Source organism: Clavelina lepadiformis, chromosome 2 (assembly GCF_947623445.1).
Source record: "Clavelina lepadiformis chromosome 2, kaClaLepa1.1, whole genome shotgun sequence".
NCBI lineage: Eukaryota > Metazoa > Chordata > Ascidiacea > Aplousobranchia > Clavelinidae > Clavelina > Clavelina lepadiformis.
The window spans coordinates 21,171,600-21,196,423 of record NC_135241.1 but is presented as its reverse complement, the minus strand read 5'-3'; the positions used below and the strand labels follow the sequence as shown (position 1 = coordinate 21,196,423).

Sequence of the window (24,824 nt, the reverse complement as noted above, 5' to 3'; positions counted from 1 at the left end):
AAGAAAAGAAAATTATGGATTGCTATTAGGATATTTTTGGCTTAAGGACAGCATTAGCAGAACTACGGGTCAGCCAGTTTTTAAACTAACTGTTAGGCAAACGAAAGGCGCTTACTATTAGCAATCTTTTAACGGCTTATAACTAGCCTCGATTGTGGATAACATACAGCCGAAAAACGAGGACAAAATAGCCACTTTTTTTTCAACCTAACAATAAGGCATTTTTTTTTGCAGTGTAGGGATCGTTAAATATTAGAAACGAAAGTGTTTTTGAATTGCGTAGTGTCGTCGTCTCCATAGTGCAAAGTGTGGCAACTGCAAGCACCAGATTCATCAATGTACACACTGAACTTATTTTATCTTCATGCCGAATTATAAAAATTAAACAAAAGCTGGTCCTTTGAACGCCAATTTGTAATAAATAAATATAGATTTGACGCATCAGTCTAAAGGCCAAACTTTGCATTGTTGCACGCATGATTTCTTGTCGAAAACTTGTCTTGAAAAGAAAAATTTTTATCCAGTAGGGTGAGTGTCAATCAAAACCATAGCCTAGGTCACTAAGGTCAATTGTTTGAACTGAGCTAAGCTGGTTGTTTGAATGTCAATTTATAATAAATAAGCAAAGAATTGAGGCTTCAGTGCACGCTATCGACCAAAAGTTTGCGTCTCTACTTGCATGAATTCTCGTCAAAAATTGCCATACTTTCCAGTCGGGAGGCTCATAAACGTGCACGTTTAACTTAACTTTGATTACTGTTAGATACCCACAATTGCTGCTACCATCTGACCATCGAAATTTGTAATACGTTTGAACAAGGCGTAAAAGGTATGTAACCATTTCATGCTGTATTTTTTAGTTTCGTTGATTTATGTTCATACTTCCTTAAGCATGAAGTAGTGAAGCCACAGCCAGTCATATAGGGTCCCGTAGCCATAGTGTGAAGCATGGCAACTGCACCCTCAAGGCTTTTAAAAACTGTGCTGTACAACCGAATGTCAACTTTGGGAAAATGTGCAATCGCTAAACAAGGAGACATTTACTTTCCTCTTCCATTTTCTGTTTATTAGACAAGAAAGAGTACAAATAGTTAGTCGATAATTTCAAAAACAGCTTAGGCTGTTGAAGTTTGTTGATCTATTTCACTTTGTTGCATTTAAAGTTTATTTGGGCCATGTACTTGTTTAATTTATTTACTGCATAACAGCATCCATAATTGCATTTTGTGTTTTTCATAGCCAACCAAAGTATAGTATAATGTCTTAAACACCATCAGATAATTCAGGTCAAAATGGGGGGGCTGTGCACTTGCTGTCGACCACAAGTTCCAAAAGATCGAAACTCAACCATCAAACATCATGGAAGTATCTTGCATCGACGTACAAGTATCAGTGCAGCATTTAGTTATGAACCGAACAATCCATCTGAAGTTGTGCCTCTATCTAAAACTCATGCCACACCACTGCCAACAATTTTCAGCACGTTAGATATCAATACAGCCACGGAAGAAGATTTGATGACACTTCCAATGATCGGAAGAGTTATAGCACACAATATTGTGGAATATCGGAAACAAATTGGTTGTTTTCGGAGAGTTGAAGATTTGGCTCTTGTCAGCGGCATTGGAGCCACCAAACTTGAAAAATTAAGAAAAGAAATTCATGTTTCCACCAGTACTGCAAATGCTGCCAAGTCCTTGTTGCACAACAGTGAATCTAATTCCAGTGTGATTGTTGATATCAACTCTGCTTCGGCTGCTCAATTCTCTAATATTGAAGGGATTTCTGATGAGCTGGCTGCCAAAATTGTTAACTATAGAAATACAAATGGTTCATTTCATCACATAAATGATTTGGTTGAACCTTCTGGTCTTATTGATGTTCACACTCTTCTTAAAATTAAGGGATTTTTGGCTATCAGTAAAAACTCTGGAAAGCATTCAAGAAATGCAAGTTCGGCTTCATCAATTGTCAGGAATACTGCATCTAATATTTCTTTTGGAATAGGCCCAGAGTCAATTGAGTCGCATCGTGCAAGAGTTGAGTCATTTAACAGCACCAAGAGCGGTCGCCCTATCATTCGTATTGGAACTTGGAATCTTCAACAGTTTGGCCTTGAAAAAGTTCAAAATCCTGGAGTGCGTGAAGTAGTTTGTGCAACCATTCTGGAAACTGGGATTAAGATTCTTGTGGTACAGGAATTGTCTGATGCAGAGGCCCTTCAAGAAATTGTTGATGAATTAAACAGTCCAACTTTACCCAACATTCAAAGGCATGTTTATAAGGAGTTATGCTCTGTGGTTCGGGTTTTGAAAAATTAACTATAACATAAGTTAAAAGTGGTATATAAGATATGTTGTAAATTTGACTCATCAATTTGCAGTTTTTTTGCAGGCTAAAAGGAAACTCTGGTTTATGGCGGTGCATGGCATCAAGAAAGCCTGCGGGAAGGATGTATCAGTCTGCAGAGTACAATGGATTTATCTGGGATTCAGCAGCCAGCATAAACTTATACAGCAGCAGCTTACTAGAGAAAACAGCAAATGGAAGAGATTTCGTAAGATGTCCTTTTCTGGGATATTTTAAGGTATATCTATAGTAGCAATTTTAGCATTTAAATCAGAATTATTGCACAGAGTTTTGAACTGTTACATTTAATTTGTCCAAATGCTACGATGCAAATAGTAATGTAGCTGTTATATTGTTTGCAGATTTTGAAAATGGATGTTGTACTTGTAAGTGTTCATCTTAAAGCAGTGGGTCATGTTGGGTCTGAGACTGATTTGGAACGGTTAAATAAAGAAATACGCAATCTACAATTGTTAGTAGAAGCTTTAAAGAAGAAGGTTCCAGAAGAAAAAGACCTGGTGATTTTGGGCGATTTTAATCTAGAACCAAACAAGGCCGATTTTGATATCTTGAGAAATCAATCGTTCAAATCCATTGTCCGTGAAACTGTTCCAACCAACATTAGTTCCAAAAACATGAAAGGATCACGGTGCTATGATAATATATGGCTGAGTGACAGTGCCGCAAAGTTATACACTGGAGCATATCAAGTTGTACGTAATGGATTAACGAACCCGTGGATTCCTGATGGTTGGAGGTGGGGTGGTGTGGCTTCCGATCACTGTCCTGTTTGGGTTGAGTTGTTCACCGATAAAGACTTTGATGCAGAAGCTGCAAATAAAAGTCTTGAAGGGTTGCAGTTGAAGCCGTAGGTAGGCTTGAAGATTGCATTTGAAGTGTGCAGCTATGGCTTAAGACTTCTGCAAGGGATTGCTCTGGTTTACAAGTTCAGGATCATTTTGAAGAATATTGCTACATACACTGATAACATAAGTATGTAAGTTATGCATCCTTCGTTGATATCCTTTTGGTTGATTAGTAAACAAATGTATGAAATCAAACTGAATATTGAGTTATGTTTTCACAGTATAACCTCGTCATAAGTGTTATTTGTACAGAATATTCTCTGTATGTGTTTCAACACTCTACTACTTTTAGCTGAGATGAAATGATTTTTTGTTGCTATAACCACAAAGTGTTGGTGTTTTCCCATACATATCATTGATTACTTTTCAAGATAAAATCATACACTTTTACATGTTTTATCATTTCTATGATAGGTTTTATATGACTTAGTGTTTTAATATTGCTGTTTGCAGTTTGATGATTTTTCTGTAATGGGGATTAACTAAAAAGTATTTAAATGAAAAACTTTACCCTGCTTAATGATTGGTCAATGCCTCTGAACTGTTGTAAACTGAAGTTGTTAAAACAAAATTCAACAACAATGACGTTTTACAGTTCAACTGATTCTTAAAAATGTACTCTCGTGTGAGAACGACATCGGTGCTTGCTCATGAATTCTTCATTTTCACTCTAGAAATTGTGCTCTTCACACTGACAATCATGTAAAATGTTGATATCATTATCATAGAGTCATAGACTTGCATGTTTGATAACCAGGACTTGACTTTAAAATATCATCTTCATCACATGCCTCAACTTGCTCGGGTGCGCAATGGCACTGTGTAGTTTGTGGTAGGCTGCAATCATATGCAGGTTGATATATTATTTCCCTCCTAAACTGGGCTGTGCAAACCAGTTGTAGAACTCTTCAGCTTAATATTATTTCTTAGATATTTTTTGTTAAAATCATGGTTGGTTGTTATTTAATGTTGTATATTATTAGTAATTTTACCTAATATTATGTATCAGAGATGGTATATGCGAATTGATGCTTTACTACAATTGTACACTGTTTTTGGCACTTATCTGCTTGTATTTTAGAAGCAATTCACGTTAGTGTTTTATTTTTTTTAAACTTTCACTCTAACTTCTTAACTTGCATGATATGTGTCTTGGAAAACAATTCTAGCAGATCTAAAGCTTATATTTATTTTTGCCAGCTTAGCTTAAGCTTATCTTGTCACTGTCAGTAGGAACATACTGGTTTAGAAGTGCAAATAAAGCTGGCCCTGATCAATCCAACTGGCTGTGTTTTTTGGACCAATTCGTTATACTTTAACTAAAGCAAATATTTATGTGTGATGAAAGCTCATTTAAACTGGTTGGACGAAGCAGTGGTTTTTAATATTTTGTTATTTCAATTCCAGCTAATGTGATGATGGTATTGTCCAAGATTACAATTCTTAGTAATCTTTGATATTATCACCCAATGCGTAGTATCAGCATCTATTTTAAGATGTGTATGTAGTTAATAAGTGTCCTTTAACAAAGGTCGTTTATTGCACGTTTAACTTTTCCCTTTAAAAATTGTTGGTTCAGCTACTATCTGTTGTATTTTTTTGACATCATCTATAATAATTTTTAATCAATGCCAGAACATAACAAAGCTGCTAGTTACAAAAACTGCATTCCCTCATAAACGAAATAAACAAATATTCATCATTAAGAAAAGAAATCTTAAAGGGCTTATTATAAGTCTTACTCTGTCATGATGAATGCAGTAACACATCAGCAAACAGTTGCACAGGAAGCAATTGCATATGACGTGTAACAAGCTGTTTTTGCAACGCAATAAAATATCAAAATTGAGAGTATAATAACCGGCTTCACAATGATACTTCAGCAATGCGGAAAATGCTGTTTAGCAGAAAGAATATAATGCAACATGCAGTTGATACAATGATCAACATCTGCATACAGACTATGACTATGACTATACCCAACATAGCACAAGCGTTCGAACTGCATAGAGTAGTGTTGGTTTATCTGTGTACTGTGTGTGCAATATCTACACAATAGCTTACATGAAGACCATAAAATATAAATAAGCATCAACAGATAACTGACTGTGTATACACCAGTTAATACATGTCTGGGTACAAGAAATAACCTTAGCATAGTGCTCAAAACCCTACAGGTTGTTGTTTGCCAACCTTTTCCCAAACCAAGTTTGCCGCTGTCACATCTTCAACAGCAATTCCTGTCAGATAAGTTAATTGGAATTTTTAAAACATACCGCAAGAAAAATATCTAGGAAATGTGGAGAATTTGCAATCACATCGTCTATACTCCTTACTGTATACTGTACTAATATTAATAACTGTATATGCACAGTATTTGTACCAACCCTTGTAGTGTGCTTACCTAAAGACTTGAAAAGAGTTCGTCTTGTTCTGTTTACCTCCACTTCGCCATTAATAATGTTGCCGACTTCACATAGCACTTCCTTCTGTTAAAACATGAATCATAAAGTTTATTGAAATTTATTCAATATTGTTTAGAAATATGATTAAAGTATAATGCTGAATTGCTTCATGAGACATAACGAACAAATAACAAAGATGCACAATTAACATTAATTTGGTGTTAAAAATGTAGTAGCAGAAGATACAGTTTAGGATTCCATTTTATGCAAAAATTTAAACCTTAGCTGAAATGATGTCACCCGATTCAGCCAATGCAGAAACTCGACTGTCTGCGATAACAGCACAAAGTTCCATACACCTATCATCTAGTTCTCTCAAATGTGGTGTACATGCTCCCACACCTGCAATACAATAATCCTTCACTGGATACAACTTAACTGAGGAAAACCTGAGTTTCTGAGCGGTGCATAACAAGGAACTGTTTCCTCGATATGTGTTGCCTGACTTACAAATAATTCAGTAATTAATAGGCCGTGTGAGTGTGTGACTTACTGTTAATATGGACACTCTCTTTTAAATCCTGTCCATGTAAAATAGGTGTAGAAGAAAAAGTTGCAGTTACAATTACATCAGCATCACAAACAGCTTCCTTGGTGCTTGGACAAAACTTCACAACTTTAGCTAAATGTTTAATTTCTTCACAAAACTTTTCTCCAGTTGATTGTGTTCTATTCCAAATAAAAATCTACGAAATTATATGAAAAGTATGAGCAATATAATATCAACTTAAAGATTGTTATTAAAAGTACCGGTAAACATTGTAAAATTAACCATAGTTACACTACACATTCGTTGAATGTAGGTGAGTATTTATACAGTATAAACTAGCATAGTACCTTGAGATACAGTATAAACTTACTTTGTCAAATTTGAAAGAACTTGTTAGTGCTTTGGCATGACTATAGGCTTGTACACCGGCTCCCAAAATCGACAAAACTTTTGAGTCCTCCTTCGCCAAGTACTGCATATGAGTTAATGTATTACACTTCCTCCTTAACTAACTAATTGACAATATAAACAAGGCATGTATACACTGTATACAGAGTTTTCAACAATTGTTACACCTACAATTTAAATAAAACATGTACAAACAAAATATTAGTGTATTTTGTTATGACGACAATAACCCGATGACAACATTTTGCAGTCAGAATTAGAGCCAATGAATATCACAAGCCCAGTAAGGTTAAATTACCTTTGTCGCGACTACTGATGCAGCTGCCGTCCTCATGGCGGTAATACTTTCCCCATCCATAACCTGTAAAAGCATCAAAAACAAATTTTCTCTATATTTTGTAAAGCTTTTTTATGTATGTCTGAAGATTGAAACTCAATTATCGGCACACATGATAATTTTGCAACAATATTTTAGATTTACATGCAGATCAATGATATTCATAAATGATTCTGTCTAGGAGATTGATTTGTTGATTGATTGATTGAACCGAATTTATTTAGAATCAACTGTAATTAAGCAGCTGTATTAATTTCATCACGATAAATATTCACACACAAATTTTCAAAGATTGGAAGAAAGAAAACGATTAAATTAAACAATTCAATTAAACGTGTTTGTTGTTTCTATTAAATTACACGAGAAATTAATTAAACAATTCAATTAAGTGATCTTAATTGTTGCAAAATTTAATCAAACAGCAGGTTTTATTTCGATATATAGCTATAGAAACCTGGATTAGAATTTTCCTCTGAAAGTTCCTAAAGATATATTTTGTTATAATTTTGTTTTCCGCTACTTTAGAGATGAAAAATAAAAAGTAGAATTCATGTATACAGTTAACTGATACTTTCAAGTTTTAATAGAGTGAATATTAATAATCCAAACAAAGTTTTGCATAGTATATTAGCACCAGCAATTTATGGACACTAGGCAAAAAAGGTTTATAAAATATAATTCATTCATTGACGGTAATATATACCAACACAATATAATGCTTTACCGCAAGCAGAGCTCCAGTTGACGGTTGAAAATAAAGCACTTGAGTAAGATGTGAAGAAAGACCTTGTTTGTGGTTATCTGGATAAAGAGCAACATTTTTCAATGCAAGTACGTCTTCACTTGTATCATGAGCACACATAGAGAAAAGTAATCTAAAAACGATTTTACAATGGTTTACAATTTTACAATGGAATTTAATCAAAATTTAATTTGTATGCAGTAAGTACAAAGCAAATGCAAAAATACTGCACAAAATTACCCATTATGTGGTTCTACAGGTACAACACTTCGTAGAGGCTGCACAACTTTACCAGCCGAAAAGTTTGCCAAGCATTTTTCTATTGCCGGGACCAACTCTTTGTAAGTCAGTGTGGATTCAATAACAGAATTACTGATTAACTTCAACCTAGAAACCATGTTAAAAGTGGTAGGCTCTTGCATAAAAATACCACACCTAACAAGAGCATAGTGTAAGAATAACAAATGTAAAAGCTACACTAAATATTAGATTAAAGTAGCTTGCCCAACATAGAATAAAAAAACGAATAAAAAATGTGTGTATCTATCAAAAACTGCACAAAGGGTAGCTCGGTGACGACAAAGGAAATCGTCCTCTCACTTTGATTCTTTTTCAAATTGCAAGCGTTTTAGGCATCAGATTGTAACGATCTCCCTCAGGTAAATAACATACGAGTTCCTTTACACGATGAAAAAAGTATTAAAAATTTTTTTCGTAGTCTTACTGCAGTTTGAATCTGTAAATAACTGCTGATGATCTGATCTGAAAAAAATAATTAATTGCTGATGATCTGATCAAAAGCAGAAAATGTAAAAGTCGGGTCATTCCCGGTGTCGTGCCAAAAAATGTCTCCATCCCTATTGTGACGTCTATTTTAAAATTTAATTACGGTTTTGACTCAGCAAAAAAGAAGTAGTGCAGTAGTCTGACCAACGAAATAAAAAACATGATAGGAAACTGCTAGGCAAAACTTGAGAGGTTGACCCACTTCACTACAATAAGTACTTGTTGAAATGTTTATTGCGAGTGATAATTAATATATGAATCTCATGAAGTCGTTGTCTACTTTTCTCACCCACAGATTTAATTGTTCACCTTGATGGGTTATTGTCTGAAGACTAGCTTCAATTAGCAGTGATCAATATTATAATGATTTGTTTTCCACTGCTATATTATAGGACCATAGTCCTTGTTACTTTGTGAAGATGACAATGAAGCTGTCTATCTTAACACTAAACTTATTCAAATAGAATTCAACAATTGCTACATAGGAATAACAACTGTATATACTGATTATACTGAAGTTTCTTTGAATAATTACACTACTTAGACAAAACATTGCAACAGCATAAAGACGTCCATGTTATAGGGTTGATCTTAGTAGAATGAATGCATTGAACAGCTGTGCATAACTCACATAAGATAGGCAGGCGCGATATTTATGTCACGACTTAAAACGGAAACAGAAAGTTATCGGTACGCAAAGTTATCAATCATTGACGTCATGTCTCGTAAAGCAGACGTCTGAAAATAAGAATCCTATATTGTATTCGATTTGTATTTTATAATATCCCTTTATCATCACAACCCGAAACAAATTGAAACTAAACGAACGTAATCGTAAAACTTATGATAATGAACAGAGATAGAGAAAACTAATTAACAAAAAAATGAAAATTATACGCCAAAAAGAAAACTTTAAAGAATATGGTGATTGGCGTTAAACGCCACAGGAACAAAAAATAAATTGTTTGATCCACTCGAATTACCCAAAAAACATTTTAAACAAATGATAATTCCGGAGCACCACCTTGTGCCTTTTGGCGTCATAACAACGGGGATTCCCTTAATTTAATACCCATCTGTTTTTGATTTGAGAGTTGAATACCTGCTGGCAGCAGTGCTACCTGTTGACTGATGTAAGTTGTTCCTACGTTTTAGAGATTTAGACTGCCTGATATATTCAGTTACACTGACGTTGTTTGTACTCAACTTGTTAGCAAAAGCCAAAAATCTCGATAGTCTAAATTGTATTGCATTGCAAAAAAATTCAACTTTTATATTTTAGAACCTCCACAGCTTTATATTCCCGTAATTTGCAACGTTTTTACAGTTTTAAATTCTTCAAAGCAATGAAAATTAAGAACTGTAAAATTAGATTTCAGGAAGATGCTGATTGGCAACTGCAGACGTGAGATTCATCAACATGCATGCTGAACGTTTTTATCTTCACGCAAAGTTATAATAAGCAAACAAAGAAAACTAGTTGTGTGAACGCCAATTTATAATAAAAAAACAAAGATGGCTTCAGTGCAAATCATCATGCCAAATTTTCGTTTTTGCGTGCACGATTTCTCATCGAAAACTGTCACACTTTCCAGTCGGGAAGGTGCACACTTGGTTAGTTGTTGCACTCCTAAGTTAGCAGGTTTGTGCACCCAAGATCTCTGCGAATCCTGCCATTAAATACAGACCAGGCTGTAACCAAGCTTCTGATGTGTTTGTTTTTCCGAGTAGGTTTGGTAATGTTACACACCAAATGGGAGAATACGAAATGGGGCCAAACGTCATCAATATACCAAGAAGGAGAATCCTCACTAATGACCAATTATACACATTAAGTTTAACTGTATCATCAAAAGAACACAAAGCCACATGGTCAATTCTCAGTTCGTGTTTACTTATTTCATTTACATAGCTATTTATTTATGTAGTAACGCTTAAACCTTTACATCAGTGTTGATAGTTCACGTTTGTTTATTAGTTTTGAACAGTCCCAGCATTGAAATAACTGATGTGACATGACATACCATGGGGCATATGTTACTCACGCACAAATAATACAGAACGTCAGCATTGAGTGTTTACATTTATTACTTTTAAGCAGTCCTAGCATTGAAATAGCTGATTTACTGAATGGAGGCATACATTACTGATGTCAGCAATGTCAGTGAAGTTTCAGCTTTGAAACTGAACGTTTACTTGTTAGTTTTAAACAGACCTAGCATTGAAATATTTATTTAGTTATTTCAATGCTAGGACTGTTTAAAACTAATAGTAATAACCAAACGTAAACTATCAACACTGATGTAAAGGTTTAGCTTGCAAACAAAGGGTTTGTTTATATGTTAAAACATAAACGTTAATCAAGTAAATTATTAACAACTAATGTTACTACATAAATAAATAACTATAAATAGAATAAGTAAACACAAACTTAGAAATGACCATGTGGCTTTGTTTTCTTTTTTTGATACAGTTTAATTTATTGTCTATGATTGGTCGTTAGTGATGATTACTTTTCTCGTAAATCCCTCCCCCCCAATCGGTACGTCGATGATGTATGCTCCCATTTTGTATCCCCCCATTCAGTACGTAATGTTATCAATATATCTGTTTTTTTCTGAAAGAAAAGATACATTTTTTATTTGTTTTGCTTACAATCTTGGCTGGTATGAAAAGAAAGTCAACAGACAGTCTTGCTAAACTAAAACAAAGTCAGCCTTTTAGCTGTGGTAAAGATACAGATATTGGTTGGCCAGTTTTCAATTTGTATTTTTGTCAATTTTTTACCATTTCACCTTTTTGCACATGTAGAGTAAAATTGTACATTTGTACCGTGTAACCATTTTTATAGGTAATCTAAACAATCTGCTCAACTGACATAATTACATGGCTTTACCAACTGGCCATGATCCTCTCAAGGATCCAAAAATTGCTGCATTGATGGCAAGCATTGGCATAAATTCTGAAAAGAGAAAAGCTAAACCAAAGCAGCATATTGCCCATCCTCCAATTAACTATGAAGAATATTTAAAGGCAGAAAATATTGTGAGTGTTTTCTAAAAATGTGTTTTAGAAAAATTAAGCTTAAGTTGAAGAAATATAGTTAATTGATTAATGCCCTTATTTTTTGAAAACCACCCTGTATATTTATGCTGAAACTATGTCATTGTATAGAAAGAATGGCCCCAACGTCTGACATCTGAAGGAATATTGGATTTGAGTGAAAGCCCAAAGATATGGACCCATGATGATATCATTGAAGAATTAACAAAAAACGCACGTATGTTAACTATGATTTCAACAACATAGTGCATACCTATGAATACTATTTATCAATTTGTTACAGTAGACTTCGCTTATTATCACCAACTTGGTACCAAACCATTTTGGTCGTAATTTCTGAATGGTCACCATAACCGAAACTGCTACCGTACAGTTTTACCACACCAAGATCAATACTATTAGGTATTAGGCATAAATAGACGGAATATGTCAAATTCATCCTTTTTGTCATTAAAATTAAGCTATAACATTAAAATAAATTTCAGTAGGTGAACTGAGAATACAAATGACACAATAGTTGCTGTCAGTTGCTTAATTGATGCAAAAAATTGATAGAAAAATCTGAAAAGATGGAGAAGGTGGTCATAATATCCTAAGACTGGACATAGTAAATGGAGAGTTTTATCTGGCACAATTCAGGACCACAGTAGTTTTATGAAATGGTTTTATAAAGCAGGTGGTCATATTAAGTGGATTCTACTGTATTACAATACTTGGATAGAGATATAAATTAATCATCTAAATCAAATTAATGATGAATGTGACATTAATGTAATGATGATGAATTAATAAGTTAAATACATTCTTTGCGTCATTTATTCTTTGATATCATCATTGCATCTGACAGGTAGTGCTACTATTTTTAATCCTTCTCCTTGACAACATTTACTTTCGTCTGTAATTCCAGTTGCAATATAACTTCAACTTGCTGCTTTGTTGTTTGCAACATAGCTTATGGTTTCGAATGCTTCGATGATCTGGAGAATTATTTGAATGACTTTTCCAATCAGCTTGAATCCTTTGCTTTTCATTTGTCCAGTGCTGAAGAGAGACCATCACGAATCCCAGATAAACTGTTTCATGCCCCAAGAAAAGGTGACATGATGTGCATTAACTTTGCTGACACTGATGTATGCTTTACTTTTGAGCATGGCTACTATTCAATGTGAAAATAGAACAATATCAACACGTTGCTAAGTTTAATTTGAATTTGGGTTGGAGTTTCAGTCAGCAGTCAGAATTTCTTTCCAGTCCATATCTTAATGGATTTTTACAGAAATTTTGGACAAAGCTGCAGAATTCGATGCGGTCAAATTGCACCATAGCAGAAAAAAGAAGAAAAAAGACATGAAACAGACCATGAAAGAGGCAGCACAGGCCTCAAGAACAAGAAATATTAATGTAAGATGTGAACATGATAAGAACAATAAAATATTGTCAACATTATTATCAACATTAATACGGAAATGAAAGTGATGTTGTGCAACACATGCACTCGGCTTTTATTCTTTGCTGTTGATAATTATCTTCGAGTATAATGTTGTCAACTTAGTTTACAGACTGCAATTTATATATTCTCCGTTAATATCGGCCTACTTGTTAAATGGCCCGTTTTGTTTCTTTTAAGTATGTGAGCTTTCCTGGCTTTCGCCTCAAAGAACTGACAGAGTTGCCCAGCCAGTTGGAAGCCCCTCAACTGCTCAACCATGTTACAGACGCTCAAACCTTTTCAGTAAATTGTAGTTTGTTTGTTTCAGCTACAAACAGTTTTTCTTTTGCCGTTTCTTTAGAAAACGTGTTTACACTCCAAATGGGATGATGAAAACTTTGTTTTAACAATATCGGCAGTATGTACAGTAAACTTTAAAGTCTTAACTTATTTTTAAACAGAGAGGATTTTACCAATTCTGGAAAAAGTTATTTTTATCCGAAGCATCGGTTGCCTTATTACAAGATACATTTTGGTGGTTCTTTCTGGAGACATTTGAGGTGTTGTGCAGCTTGAAATTCAATTGCATGTTGCAAGGTTTTGAGGTAAATTTGGTGACAATTTGTGATTCTTTTGTAGCATCACCCTGCTGCTCAAGACAAGATTTTTACCCGAATTGCTGATAGCTACATTGCACTTTTCTTCAGCGCCCATCCGGATATAAGAGACAAATTCTTTAAGGTAGTTATGCTATTACAAGCTGATAAGATCAGGTTGTAATATGTATTTATGTTTACCACGCTTGTTTATATTTAAATGTAGTTTACATTTATACTGTAGTTTGAAAAACTGAAAACACTAATTAGGAAAAAAAAATTTATCTTTAAGTTTAATAGCACTAGAACCAAGATACCAGTTGAAAAATACTGTTGCCGAAATCTTTAAACACTCACGAGGATTTTAATTTAACAAAGAATTGGCTTAATAAAAACATATTGGCTGATTTTTGCTGTTGTCAGGAATATCCCCGCTGTCTAGCCCAGTGTGTTTATCTCGCTTTCTGTGAAGCTTTTCCGGAATCCACTGACCAATTTACAGAAGAATTTGTCTCTGAACTTTTCTCTCTTGTGTCGGAGTGGATAACAGGTGGGTGATCATGTTTCTGAGTCTGACAGCCAATGAGAAAACCACTTCGCTCCATAAGAAGAGCAACTTTGCCTTATCATGCCACATGCTTATCGCCAGGACAATCGCCTCTGATTCTGTTACCTCCAAAGGCGTTTCGCAGCAGAGGCCAACACTTCTATTCGTTCGTCCTGACACTTTTTCACTGTTGTTATGTTTGCTATTGTGCAATATTATAGTCATCTAATAAATTAAAATGCTTAAATTCGCAAAATCGATTTGTTGTATTTTGTCAGGTGTCAAGCCTCCGGTTGGTCAATGGAAGAAATGGCCGTGGAGAAAGCTCTGTGCCCGCCCTGGAGAACAAGCGGACGACAACGTACTCAATATTGACCGCGGGGTGACGCTAGGGTTACGTCCACAATCAAAGCCTGCAAAAGAACGTAAGTAAAAGCGAAAACTTGTAGCTGTGAGGGACAGCGCAGCCCGGGTTGTTTTTGTCTGGCTTTGGCAACCAGATTACTTTCTTTTTAAATTTTATGACGTCATTGCGAAGCACTCGGCGAAGGAGAAAAGTGGTCCAATTATTACTTAATATATCTCATGTGACGTAAGATTATTTGCATTATACGTACGCGACGTCGCCTTCGTATCACGCTTTCCCTGAAAATGCGTCGACATGTTTCTTGCATTGACGTTGGTCATATTTTGACGTGTTTGTTAACCATAAAATCGCGTCTATTGTCAACGTTTAACTCATTTAAGCTTCAGATGAACAAAAGACGACATTTGACTTTCCCGCTTAAACTACCACACACTCGTATCCGTCTCCAACTACGGTGCCTTGATCTTGCTTATTTTAGAACGAAGTCGGTCGTCAGCTGTCTCTTTTTACGACTCGGTGGCTCGCCAATGTAGTCGTAGTGGATACTTTATGACGGCCGTTATGTCCCATAACATGATTTGAATAGGCGACTTGGTTTTGTCATTTGCAGAGTTGGTCTGCCTGAACCAGCTGTTAAAAAGTGCGAGCGACAAAATTGACTGATGTGCTTATATTTCACGTTAAGAATGTGACGTCGTTGGAATTGCGGTAATTATAAAAACACGTATAATCATATTTACATTTCAAGCACGCACACGGACACACGCAAAGTCACTACACGTATTTGAAGGCCCGGTGCAAACAAGACAATAAGGCGAAAAAACAAAGTCAAAGAAATATGAAATGGAGTCGATTGTTTAGATGACAAGTGCAAATAGACTGTATTTAAATTCGATTACGAAAATACAAATATCAGTAATTTATCGCAAAAAAACTCAAAATATTACCTTGGTATATTAGCCCAGCGCTTTTTTGCAAAAAAATAATCATCACTGTACAGGCGCATTCATTGTCCCGTTCATATCACGAAACATGGTTTGCTGATGTAATGGGAAACGAATCGACATAGAAATCAATATAAAAAGAAAACGGGAAAGACGATTTTGCCCGAAAAAATTTAGCTCCAGATCAACTGGGTAAAGCTTTCTTCCAATATAGATTGAAGTTTAAATCTGGCAAGCAGGGTCATGAAAATGCGAAGCTTTGAAGAACTGTAGTTCGGGGTAGGAGAGAAACTCTAATATAAATAGATAAAAACTGAAACGCACCACAATCGACCGCAATATTTTGCATAAACTGGTCACCGTTTAAAAATTTCTTTGCAGCGAAGAAACCACCCGTAAAGTTACGGAATGGTATTAACACCGGTTTAAAGCGGGCCGACTCGATTGCGAAACAAGAAAACGCCTGAAAAGACGCGAAACGTAAGTCGAGATAAATAAGATATTTGCATAAGTAAAAAGGACACAGAAATATAAATATTTCAAAGGTAAAGATCGAAATTAAATTCGCGTCCCGATTTCAAATTTGGTTTTGAATTTTTGCTAGCTTCTCGTCGTTTGCTTTGCGCAATGCGGCGGGCAATACATCACGCTTTGCTGCTTAATGGTTTGAAGTTCGCTTACAAATGTGCTGAGACGATTATTTTGGCCATATATTGGCAGGTGGCATTTGATTAGATTGCTTGAGAAAGTTTCAAAACTGCGTCAATCTTTATTGACCAAAGATAGCGACAACTGGTCGGTGACGTAAGAGTGACGGTGAATCCATTCGATTCTTCGAAGTCGTTTTACGTGACTTATCGGAGCATTGGACGCCCTGGTACGCTTGTGATTTGATCGCGACGATCGCCGGTCCAGTGCTATTCTGACTGAACTCGAACTAAATAAAATGGCTAAAGCGTAGGATTTAATTGTTAAAGTCAAGGATGACCACCGTAGGAAACAATTACGGTTTTGGTCTCCTTGACTTTGACGGGTTTCTTGATCTTTTTCTTCCTTTTCTGGATCTTCGTTTTGCACCGGCGGGCCTCCGAGCTCCCGGGGGTCTGCGGCGTCTTACAGTCTTCTTCTTCTTTTTCTTCATCTTCTTTGCCGGTGTCTTGAGGAAGTGTGCCGCGCTGTCGTTTCGTGTCACCTTCTTTCGCTTCGGTCTTCCACGCTTGTCGAATGCAATGAAGTTTTCTTTGACATATTTCTTCTTTTTTCCCACAGTCGCGCGTTGGTAGAAAATGAAGTAAAGATTCTCCACTAGTTCTTCGTGGAAGTTACATAAGTCCGAGTAATTTTTCTGCAATTACAAAGCATATAGAATTTGACAAATTGTGAGAATCTATAACTTTGCATTACTGGACACTTTTTGTTAATGAAAGGTGCTGTGAATATATAGCCGCGTTAACCTGGGCTTTGAACCCGAAATATCTGCGGGTCGATCGTGCGTTATGCTTATTAAGTTTTTTTAAAACATGATCAACCGCCATAACCACAATGAAAACGCTGGAATGCTGACACGCGGCAAATCCATGACCATTATTTACAAATCCTATAATCGTTAAACGCTATAAAAGAAATTGGAGTGTGATGGCGTCTTTTTATTGCCTTTTATACTTTTTGTACTTTTAATGCTTGTCTGTGTGTCGGTGGCATCTTAGGATCGGCCAGAATTAACCTCAATTTATGGGCGCCTTTCAATCAATCGTGGTTTTGGGTTTGCACGCAACTAGTCTACATGGACCTTAATGGGATTTGGCTTGCAAACGAAAAACAGCCACCTAGCTGCTAGTTTAAGATTTTTTATCCACACGGTCTGCGGTGCGATTATATCAGAAAAAATTACAAATTTAGATCGTTTTGTTTTAGTCAGATTTTGAGGATTCGGGTTTCCATTTGATGGTTGCCTGCAAGCGGTTTGGTACGCCCTTCACGTTTTGCCTTTATTTGCTCTTTAATTTATTAACCGTTCAGACTTTTAAAATTACATATTTTATCGACTTACCATTCCAATTAGTTTGCCGGACTTGTCCATTGCCAGGTATCGCTTGCTCTTTTTTCCTTTTATGGCGACGACACCGGTACGGATCGAATACATCACCAGGACGCCTGTGAAAAAAAGTAACGTTAATATTTGCCGGGGTATATTTATCTAAATCTTGCTGTCGAAAACGACAGGCGAGAAAACACGTCTTGCACGCGATTTTGTCTGGAAATGAATGTATCACCCAAATTATACTTGCGTGACGTAAATTATCGACATTATTAGAGATTACTGTAACACGCAAGGGACCCCAAACCCGCATTGGGGTTCTGTTTTGGGGATAATGACAAACTAGCTCTTATTCAACTTCAAAGGCGGTTTGAGAGTCGGGTTACAGATTTTGACATTTGTGTATTTGTCGGCAGAAGCATCTCCTATTTAATCGATGTTTAATCTGACTAAGTGGTGAGTTATTCTGGTAGTCACGCGACCGCGGAGTTTAGCGCGCTGAACGCCGAGGTCCCGTTTAATAAAAACCCGGCTAAACTACATGAGTTAATTTGATTATTGCAGTACCATTGCCAGGACGACACAAACTAACTAAAAATCGTAAACTGTCTAGACAACTATAAGATCTTTAGTCCCAAAGAAGATTGACGTCTCCTCTTGCAATTATTATGGTACCCAACCGACCCAGTTTCACACCGAAGTTAAATGCCAAAACAGACTTCTTAATTGCGACGTTTGTTTCGCGCCATCACGTGGCAGGTCGTGCGCCTGCTGGTTTTAAAAGCCATGGCTCAGAAATGGCACACATGCTCTTATTTAACCGATCAACAACAAAAAACCTCGTCGTTGCTTTGATGAGTACAGTTCTGCTTCTGTACTCCACACACAATTGGCTCAGTCTCCCTGACAGATCAAGCGTGACCAGTTGAGGTCGCTTGCGTCATCAGAACCATTCTTGTATGGGCGTTCTAGCAATCGCTTAAATGATTACGCCCAGAAATTATCCCCGATTCGCGTTAAAATCTAATCTGTTTACCACACCATGTCAACTGGTATCAATCACGACGAACCCGCACTGCATAGCATGGAATTTCTACTGCTTTTTAAACGCGTTTTAAGTCTATGGAATTAAAACAAACCAGAAATTTTGGTTTAACGATCTGACTAGAATATACTCGCTGAAAACAGTGAGATTAAGCCATGCTATTTATTAAAAAGTACTTTTGTTACACCCCTTGTGAAAATCGATCGTTCTCTAAAACTTTGTTTTTGGATATCCTACTGCAGTTTGCAAGGCAATGGCGCAACGAGATTTGCGGAATTCCACAAAATACCCTAAACAAACCCCCAGGTTTACTGCCTGCACATCTTTCATTAACCACACCTAACTTTAGCGTGATAGGGGTGCAGTAACAACACGACAGTCCCATGCTAATTTCACGAACCCCTTTATATAATAACCCAGGGACACCCGGATTCCTTGTATGGGCGTTTTTGAGCGGGCCCTGCACGAACCGTTTACAAAGACCGAAATTTGATCGGTATAATCGTTCAATTTTGTCCTCCACCCGGCGAAAAAGCGAAAAATGACATGGTTTCGAGGACCCACTTATATCATATCCTACTTAGGGGTACTTTATGCGTTAACGGTGTTGGCTGCCTTACCAACCTAACGTTGTTGGAAAGTGGAAATGTCATCGTTACGCCCAAAATGAAGGCTTGTTTTTCCCCAAAAGGCTTTGTATTTACTTTCAGGTTGAAATTAGACTCGGATTCGCATTAAATTGCGGAACATACGCCTTCTTTGTATATATCCGTTGATATTCTTTTTTAGACCACTTGCGTTATCAGTTATGTAACCTTTCACGTGAGTTTACTTTTTTTTGTCGATATTAATTTTACTTTAGTTTTGAACGTCTGCACCTATTGTATCTTTTAGTTCCTGTTTACGTTTGATAAGATTTCTGGCAATGGTTTTCTCATGTTTTCGCTTCTCCATTTAACCCGGAATTACAGTTCCACATTTGTAAGCAAGTGAAGAGCGGTTCGCGAAAATCAACTCATTTACGAGCCGGTTAAAACATGGGTGGTCCGCCCTGCTTGGTTTGGTGCAAGTATTTGTTTCTTCAGACCCTTTTAAATATAATGACTTCCTTTCGACCACAATTAATATTTACGGCCGGAAAATTGACAGGAAATCTCGGCAAAAAGATCAGCCTGCGGGCCCTTCATGTATTGGAAGTAGCAATGGAGATACACCAGCGTGTGCTGGCAAGTTTTCGCTCGATAAGAACTGGAAAAAGCGGTTTCGCCTTTGTTGTTCGGCAAATAGCAACCATGAAAGTTATGTTCGTGCATCACGTTTGCAAAACCCGTTCTATCACTCCCTTCAGGAAGTTGTATTCTGTTCCGTTGATTACTGTTATTGTTCTGTTATGCCTTATTTTGATTAAGGACCGTTATTACAAGATCTCGCTTGAAACCACTCATGACTTATACGAAACGAAATTTATAGATTACGGCAGTGCGGAGCTGCTTAGTCGCATTAAGGTCTTCTGAAGATCTTGACATTTGTTTTTGCGGGAACCAGCGATATACCTGCGTCGGAATAATCCCACTATATAAGAAATAGTAGGCTGAAAATAGAAATGTGTCCACATTTCCAAAGTTTTCGAATAATGCTGGTTCGGGTTCGGGTTCGGGTTCGGGTCGATTAGGGGCATCAATATTTGCAAAAACCTCTTAGTTAGGTTTTTTTGTGCCATTGCAGAATTCGGATTAATTTAGAGTTGAGGTTAAGTTAGTTTTTTTTGGGTGAAAATCTCGTCAATGGACACGTTAAAGTTGTTCTTAGTATATTTTTTTCGCGCTTGCAGACCCAGAATCGGTTTTTAGGTGCTTCAACGGGGATTTTTTTACGTCTTAAAATTACTCGTTTTCATTCGAATATCTGCTCAGCTTAACGCCTAAACTCGCCTTAAATAGACCTTAATATAATCGCAGAATTAATGAAGTTTGCCGCCGCTTGTAAGTTGTCAGCTGTTCCATCGGACAATGTCTAATATCAGGAAATGGATGGAAAACTAAAACAGGCTGTTTATTATATTTCTAAGCCCTTGACGTCATTTATTAGGTAAGGTTTATTGTTCAACGACGCGGTTGCTTACGCGGATCGGGCAAGGTGAAAATCCGTGGATTTATCGATGGTATAATTTCCACTAATCCCAACTCTAACCATAACAAAGCCCATTGATTTATTTATAGACTATGCGTCTACCTGAGGCTGCCCACAACGGAGTCACGTGACTTGGGAATGTTTAAATTACGGAAGCACGTTTTTCTTCTACACTTCTGTCGCTTTGTCTATCGATTTGTTAACAAGCGTTTTTTGTTTGTTTGATAAAACATGTTGCACAAGTGTAAGAAACTACGTAGAATGCTGTCTTTGGGAACCACTTTGACGCAGGATGTAAGTGCCACCTTTTTGCCGGGCTACGTTGCCTTCGTCATCTATACTTAGTTTAGGTTTAATATAGAACCAGTCATTAGGTGGTATCGAATTATCAATTTACATCGTACGATTTGTCGTTCTTTTACGAAATTGAATTCGGTAATCCATTTCAATTTTACCAGGGGGAATAATCGCCCTTTATCCAAATGCGGCAATCATAGTACCGATCGCCAAAATTTTTCAACGTTTAAGATTAAGTTTTGGAAGGGAAGTGGCATGCAATCTTTGTCCAGTTTGTTGTCGATCCACTGTCGTTAGCTTTCCATAAATCTTAATTGCGTGTCGCAGTAGAGATTGACACCGATCGAGTTCAATTTGTAAACCTGCTTAACGGTTTGCTACCTGGCAATTATTTATAGGATAGGATGCGTTCATCTGTATTTCAAAGCGGAAAGCTGTTAAGTTTTTGCATTTTTTGCCAGCTTTATCTAAGAACAGATGCCATTTCGATTACGATTTTTTCTGTGAAAGTCCCTTACGCGGCCGTTTGACATTGGATTAAACGTTTCAACCTGAATTTCGAACTTCATCTTTTACCACAAAGCTATGGCGTAAGTGTCGTCTGCAAAAGTCACGTGTGAATACGTTGCCATGTTTCAATTGCTACAGATGAGGTTTTAAGGCTGAATTGCCTGTTCAACTTATTTGGGCAATTCGCGGGATCTTGTTTAAAAAACATTAGTTTACATCAGACAAGTGCTAACACGAGCCATGGTTTGGCGTGCTCGAGTTGTCAGCCTAATTGCGGCCCAAGTGCCTGTTAAACGCTCGTAGAACGGTATTAAGCTAGCAGATGATCAAAAGGGTCCCTTCTGCAACAAAGTATAAATCGATGTAATGTTCGCCGAACGCTAGTAGTTACGATTTTTAAAACGGTCACGTGACCGGCCGTCACAAGTTGAAGACGAGAACGTGTGTCGACGTCAGAGGATTGCCATGACCACACAGTTTGTTATTGTTGGGAGATACGAGGCTATTAACCTTTATGTGGTTAAATGGGCCTCCTAGGAGTCTCTGGCAACTCCCTAGAGGAGCGAGGCACGGCGACGTGGTAACAACGACTACCAAACAACGCTTCGTTTTTTCGTTGTGTATTGATCGCTTGTAGTAACGGTACTTAGGAATAAACCAGCGAACATTCTTGATTTCTCACCACTATTTTTGATCTAGCCGCAATTAAAGTTAACTTTATCGCGAAAAATTACGATTGTAGTCATGGAGAGCGGTTGCACCTACCACAATTTAGCGTGGTATAAGGATAACTCTTGCCATAGAGACGCTTGTATGTGTAGAAGGAAACCTAACCAACGAATGACGTTTGCGTTAGCGAGGCGTGGCGTGTTTCGGTGCCGCACATTTATGTTTTAATTGATAGTTTGAGCGTGTTATTGAAAATTTTGCGGTTTGTACGGCCTATGAAGACTCTCGGTAATGTATTTACTTGTTGTTGTAATGACAAAGCACGTTTACGTTACTCGTGCTGTTATTGTGTCTACATATTTGTTTCCAAAAAATTGACAAAAGCCAGCAACGTTCTGATGTTTGCTGGCGCAAAAATTCCGTCAGATATTGCCGGATTCATTTTGAGTTAATAAAACGTAATTGTGACAACCGTAAAACAAGGCGGTTATTAGCCCCGACATGTCTTTTTATCCACCACATCCTTTACTAAGTATGACATAACTGACGTTCTGACAGACGTCTGTCTAATTATGATACCCCTTCCGTTGGGCATAATGAGTAAGAATTGTTAATGGGTGTAGTAGTGGTGGCATAAGCGTTCATTTTAACGTCATTTCCCTTGATTTGTCTTGTCCGGCGCCCTCGTTAACTTATTCAATCATGTGCGGTTTGGTACACGTCAGAATACAGGTCGGGCTGGGTGGAAACATATACGTTATTTACGAACAAATGTTACCACGTTACGATATGTTGTAGCCACATGTACAAAGCACTTACTGTTTGAATTCTTTCGCAATGTGCTCCGGACTTTTCCATTCTTTTTAATTTCCAGATAGAATCCGTATTTTCCGAACAGGCTAAGGTACCCGTCGTGTAACATATAGGTACTTGCGTCCCTTTTTTGCGGGGATGTTCCCGCGTCCCGGGCATCAGGGGTTAGGGCGTCGCGTTGCACCCGTACATGAAGTTTGTTACCGGTTGCGTTATTGTTGGTGGCTGTGATATAATTGACTTGCGACCGTGAAGATATAATACCCGGGCTTTGCGTGGCTTGGTAGCCGGAATCAGAGCCAGATATCCCCGTTAAAGGAGACGCTATCGTGCTGGTGACCAGTAGCAAGGAGAATATGAGGCTGTAAGTCAACGATACACAGTTTTGCATCGGAGCGAACCCGCGGATAGAATTGCTGACTGAAGTTATCCGCGTATAATTCCGGTCAGTATGACCGGTTGAAAAGAACAGTTTGTTCGGTTGCAGGAAGCGGATGTCGAAGCACAATAATCTTTTCATTTTCTCGTCTACTTCTTCCGATGCGAAGCGTATCTGAATCACATCTTTCTGCACTTCTTCAGTGAATGAAGGGTCAAGGGAACAGATGGAGTCATCCGCTTTTCTATCTGACGGACTTCCGCCACTTGGCATCTTTTCTCCCTTCGTCGTCGAATGATGACAGTACAGCTGATTTTTTTTCCTTGAAACCCCGCCTACTCTTGAAAACGTAACTGTCTTAGACATGTCGCTTTGATCGTACATTGTCACTTCAATATGCTTATCAACTTCATCAAAGCATTTGTACTTTAAATACCTCGGCTGTCCTTGAAAACTGCACAAACAAAGAACGTTGTTAAATGAAAAATCTAATTTAAGTTGGTTGTTGCGTCTGACATGAATTTTTTGTTATTTTTCACAAACTTATCAGAATTTCGACTAATTTTGCTTGACAGCGAGAAGCGTGGCTAACCACCTATCTGTCTCTCGTGTTATTGAACCATCGCAACTAAATAGTACGTAATTTCTAAAACTAATAACGCATATAGCGAGAACAAACGCTTAAAGCACTAGGTAAATTGTGATGTATAAAGGCATCCCAGAATAAAAGGATGCTGTATGCAGAGGTGCTGTTTGGATATAAAATCTTTCTTTCGCGTTTCTTCAAAAATTGGACCCAGTCTGGACCCCACTCAGCTATCATCGCTAATCCTCAAATGTCCAATCGCTTCAGTTATTTTGCAAAATCCGTCATCTGTGTGTGGCAGCCTTTTCAAGACTCTGTGGCTGTTAATACCGAGCTGCCAAAATAATTTTCACGTTTGTGAAGTTTCTACTTGAAGTTTAAGCTGCTCTTCCCTGCCATTCTGTGCGATCTAACCCTAAATCCCTCAGAATTGTTGCTGGTGCGTTCCACCCTATGCCTTGTATTTTTTCGTAACCTTTTAACTGGGTGAAGGTTGTGAAGTATTGCGGGCTACCGTTGCGTGTTGCAAGCTAAACGATGGTTAATAACTCGCCGAATTTGGTGCCTCAGTAATTCGGAAAATCTCCTTCCAACTTTCGCCTTTTTAGTTTGAGTATAGGCGTAACGTTACCTTAAAATGCGTCACAACTTAAAAACAACTTCGAGATGCGACTAAGTGTTACGTTTTAGCGCCGAGATGAGTTTTTATTTTTATTTCATCTCTTGTGAAAGTCCTTGATATCATGAAAATAACCTGATACATAAATCGATAGGCTGGAAAAAATTTGTCATCCCGCCTAACATCGGAGTGTTTCACCGCGGCGAAACATTTTAAAAACCTCGATGTAATTCCTTACGTTTACATTCGCAAACATCATACCCGCTTTATTAACCTAAACTTGTTTGATGAAGGTTACGCATGTCCTTATATATATATATAAGGCGGGCGTTTTTTGACATTTTTTTTT

At 37.3% G+C, this 24,824-nt stretch overlaps 4 protein-coding genes across 6 annotated transcripts in view; 2 read left to right on the top strand and 2 right to left on the bottom strand.

Annotated features, from left to right (window-relative positions):
* The first annotated feature begins 239 nt into the window (after positions 1 to 239).
* On the top strand, positions 240 to 4,497 carry LOC143445819 (endonuclease/exonuclease/phosphatase family domain-containing protein 1-like). 2 transcript variants are annotated; one of them, XM_076945149.1, is made up of 3 exons: positions 240 to 2,272; positions 2,395 to 2,557; positions 2,712 to 4,497. In XM_076945149.1, exons 1-3 carry the CDS (start codon positions 1,293 to 1,295, stop codon positions 3,219 to 3,221), a joined length of 1,653 nt encoding a protein of 550 aa, XP_076801264.1. In that variant the 5' UTR covers positions 240 to 1,292; the 3' UTR covers positions 3,222 to 4,497. The 2 variants fall into 2 exon arrangements, with proteins under 2 accessions (XP_076801264.1, XP_076801263.1); XM_076945148.1 differs by having other exon boundaries at positions 2,395 to 2,587.
* Positions 4,498 to 4,857: 360 nt separating this feature from the next.
* LOC143445820 (ketimine reductase mu-crystallin-like) lies at positions 4,858 to 8,123 on the bottom strand. Its single transcript, XM_076945150.1, has 8 exons — positions 7,898 to 8,123; positions 7,640 to 7,790; positions 6,877 to 6,939; positions 6,541 to 6,642; positions 6,174 to 6,366; positions 5,901 to 6,022; positions 5,620 to 5,704; positions 4,858 to 5,455 (listed from the first exon to the last, which is right to left on the bottom strand). The coding sequence occupies exons 1-8, from the start codon at positions 8,077 to 8,079 to the stop codon at positions 5,379 to 5,381; spliced, it is 975 nt and encodes a 324-aa protein (XP_076801265.1). The 5' UTR covers positions 8,080 to 8,123; the 3' UTR covers positions 4,858 to 5,378.
* Positions 8,124 to 11,248: 3,125 nt separating this feature from the next.
* The window catches only part of LOC143445272 (protein FAM227B-like), a 29,243-nt gene continuing 15,667 nt past the window's right edge, over positions 11,249 to 24,824 (top strand). Inside the window, exons 1-9 of one of the 2 annotated variants that reach the window (XM_076944239.1) lie at positions 11,249 to 11,488; positions 11,618 to 11,723; positions 12,458 to 12,601; positions 12,783 to 12,907; positions 13,134 to 13,238; positions 13,397 to 13,495; positions 13,575 to 13,676; positions 13,955 to 14,081; positions 14,357 to 14,503. In XM_076944239.1, the coding sequence (XP_076800354.1) occupies positions 11,330 to 11,488; positions 11,618 to 11,723; positions 12,458 to 12,601; positions 12,783 to 12,907; positions 13,134 to 13,238; positions 13,397 to 13,495; positions 13,575 to 13,676; positions 13,955 to 14,081; positions 14,357 to 14,503 (1,114 nt within the window). In that variant the 5' untranslated portion in view covers positions 11,249 to 11,329. The remainder of the gene's footprint in view (positions 11,489 to 11,617; positions 11,724 to 12,457; positions 12,602 to 12,782; positions 12,908 to 13,133; positions 13,239 to 13,396; positions 13,496 to 13,574; positions 13,677 to 13,954; positions 14,082 to 14,356; positions 14,504 to 24,824) is intronic. The other variant, XM_076944240.1, reaches the window with a different exon arrangement.
* LOC143445274 (uncharacterized) lies at positions 15,107 to 23,744 on the bottom strand. Its single transcript, XM_076944245.1, has 3 exons — positions 22,898 to 23,744; positions 17,440 to 17,543; positions 15,107 to 16,734 (listed from the first exon to the last, which is right to left on the bottom strand). The coding sequence occupies exons 1-3, from the start codon at positions 23,652 to 23,654 to the stop codon at positions 16,393 to 16,395; spliced, it is 1,203 nt and encodes a 400-aa protein (XP_076800360.1). The 5' UTR covers positions 23,655 to 23,744; the 3' UTR covers positions 15,107 to 16,392.

Excerpts from the sequence above, each read along its gene's own strand:
- LOC143445819 (XM_076945148.1), top strand. The coding sequence starts at position 1,293 with ATGGGGGGGCTGTGCACTTGCTGTCGACCACAAGTTCCAAAAGATCGA. Across the intron at positions 2,273-2,394 it reads ACTTTACCCAACATTCAAAG|GCTAAAAGGAAACTCTGGTT; the intron begins GCATGTTTATAA and ends GTTTTTTTGCAG. Across the intron at positions 2,588-2,711 it reads CTTTTCTGGGATATTTTAAG|ATTTTGAAAATGGATGTTGT; the intron begins GTATATCTATAG and ends TATTGTTTGCAG.
- LOC143445820 (XM_076945150.1), bottom strand. The coding sequence starts at position 8,079 with ATGCAAGAGCCTACCACTTTTAACATGGTTTCTAGGTTGAAGTTAATC. Across the intron at positions 7,791-7,897 it reads CCTGTAGAACCACATAATGG|ATTACTTTTCTCTATGTGTG; the intron begins GTAATTTTGTGC and ends AATCGTTTTTAG. Across the intron at positions 6,940-7,639 it reads CAACTGGAGCTCTGCTTGCG|GTTATGGATGGGGAAAGTAT; the intron begins GTAAAGCATTAT and ends ATGCTTTTACAG.
- LOC143445274 (XM_076944245.1), bottom strand. The coding sequence starts at position 23,654 with ATGTACGATCAAAGCGACATGTCTAAGACAGTTACGTTTTCAAGAGTA. Across the intron at positions 17,544-22,897 it reads ATTGCGAAAGAATTCAAACA|GCGTCCTGGTGATGTATTCG; the intron begins GTAAGTGCTTTG and ends TTTTTTTCACAG. Across the intron at positions 16,735-17,439 it reads CCGGCAAACTAATTGGAATG|AAAAATTACTCGGACTTATG; the intron begins GTAAGTCGATAA and ends TTGTAATTGCAG.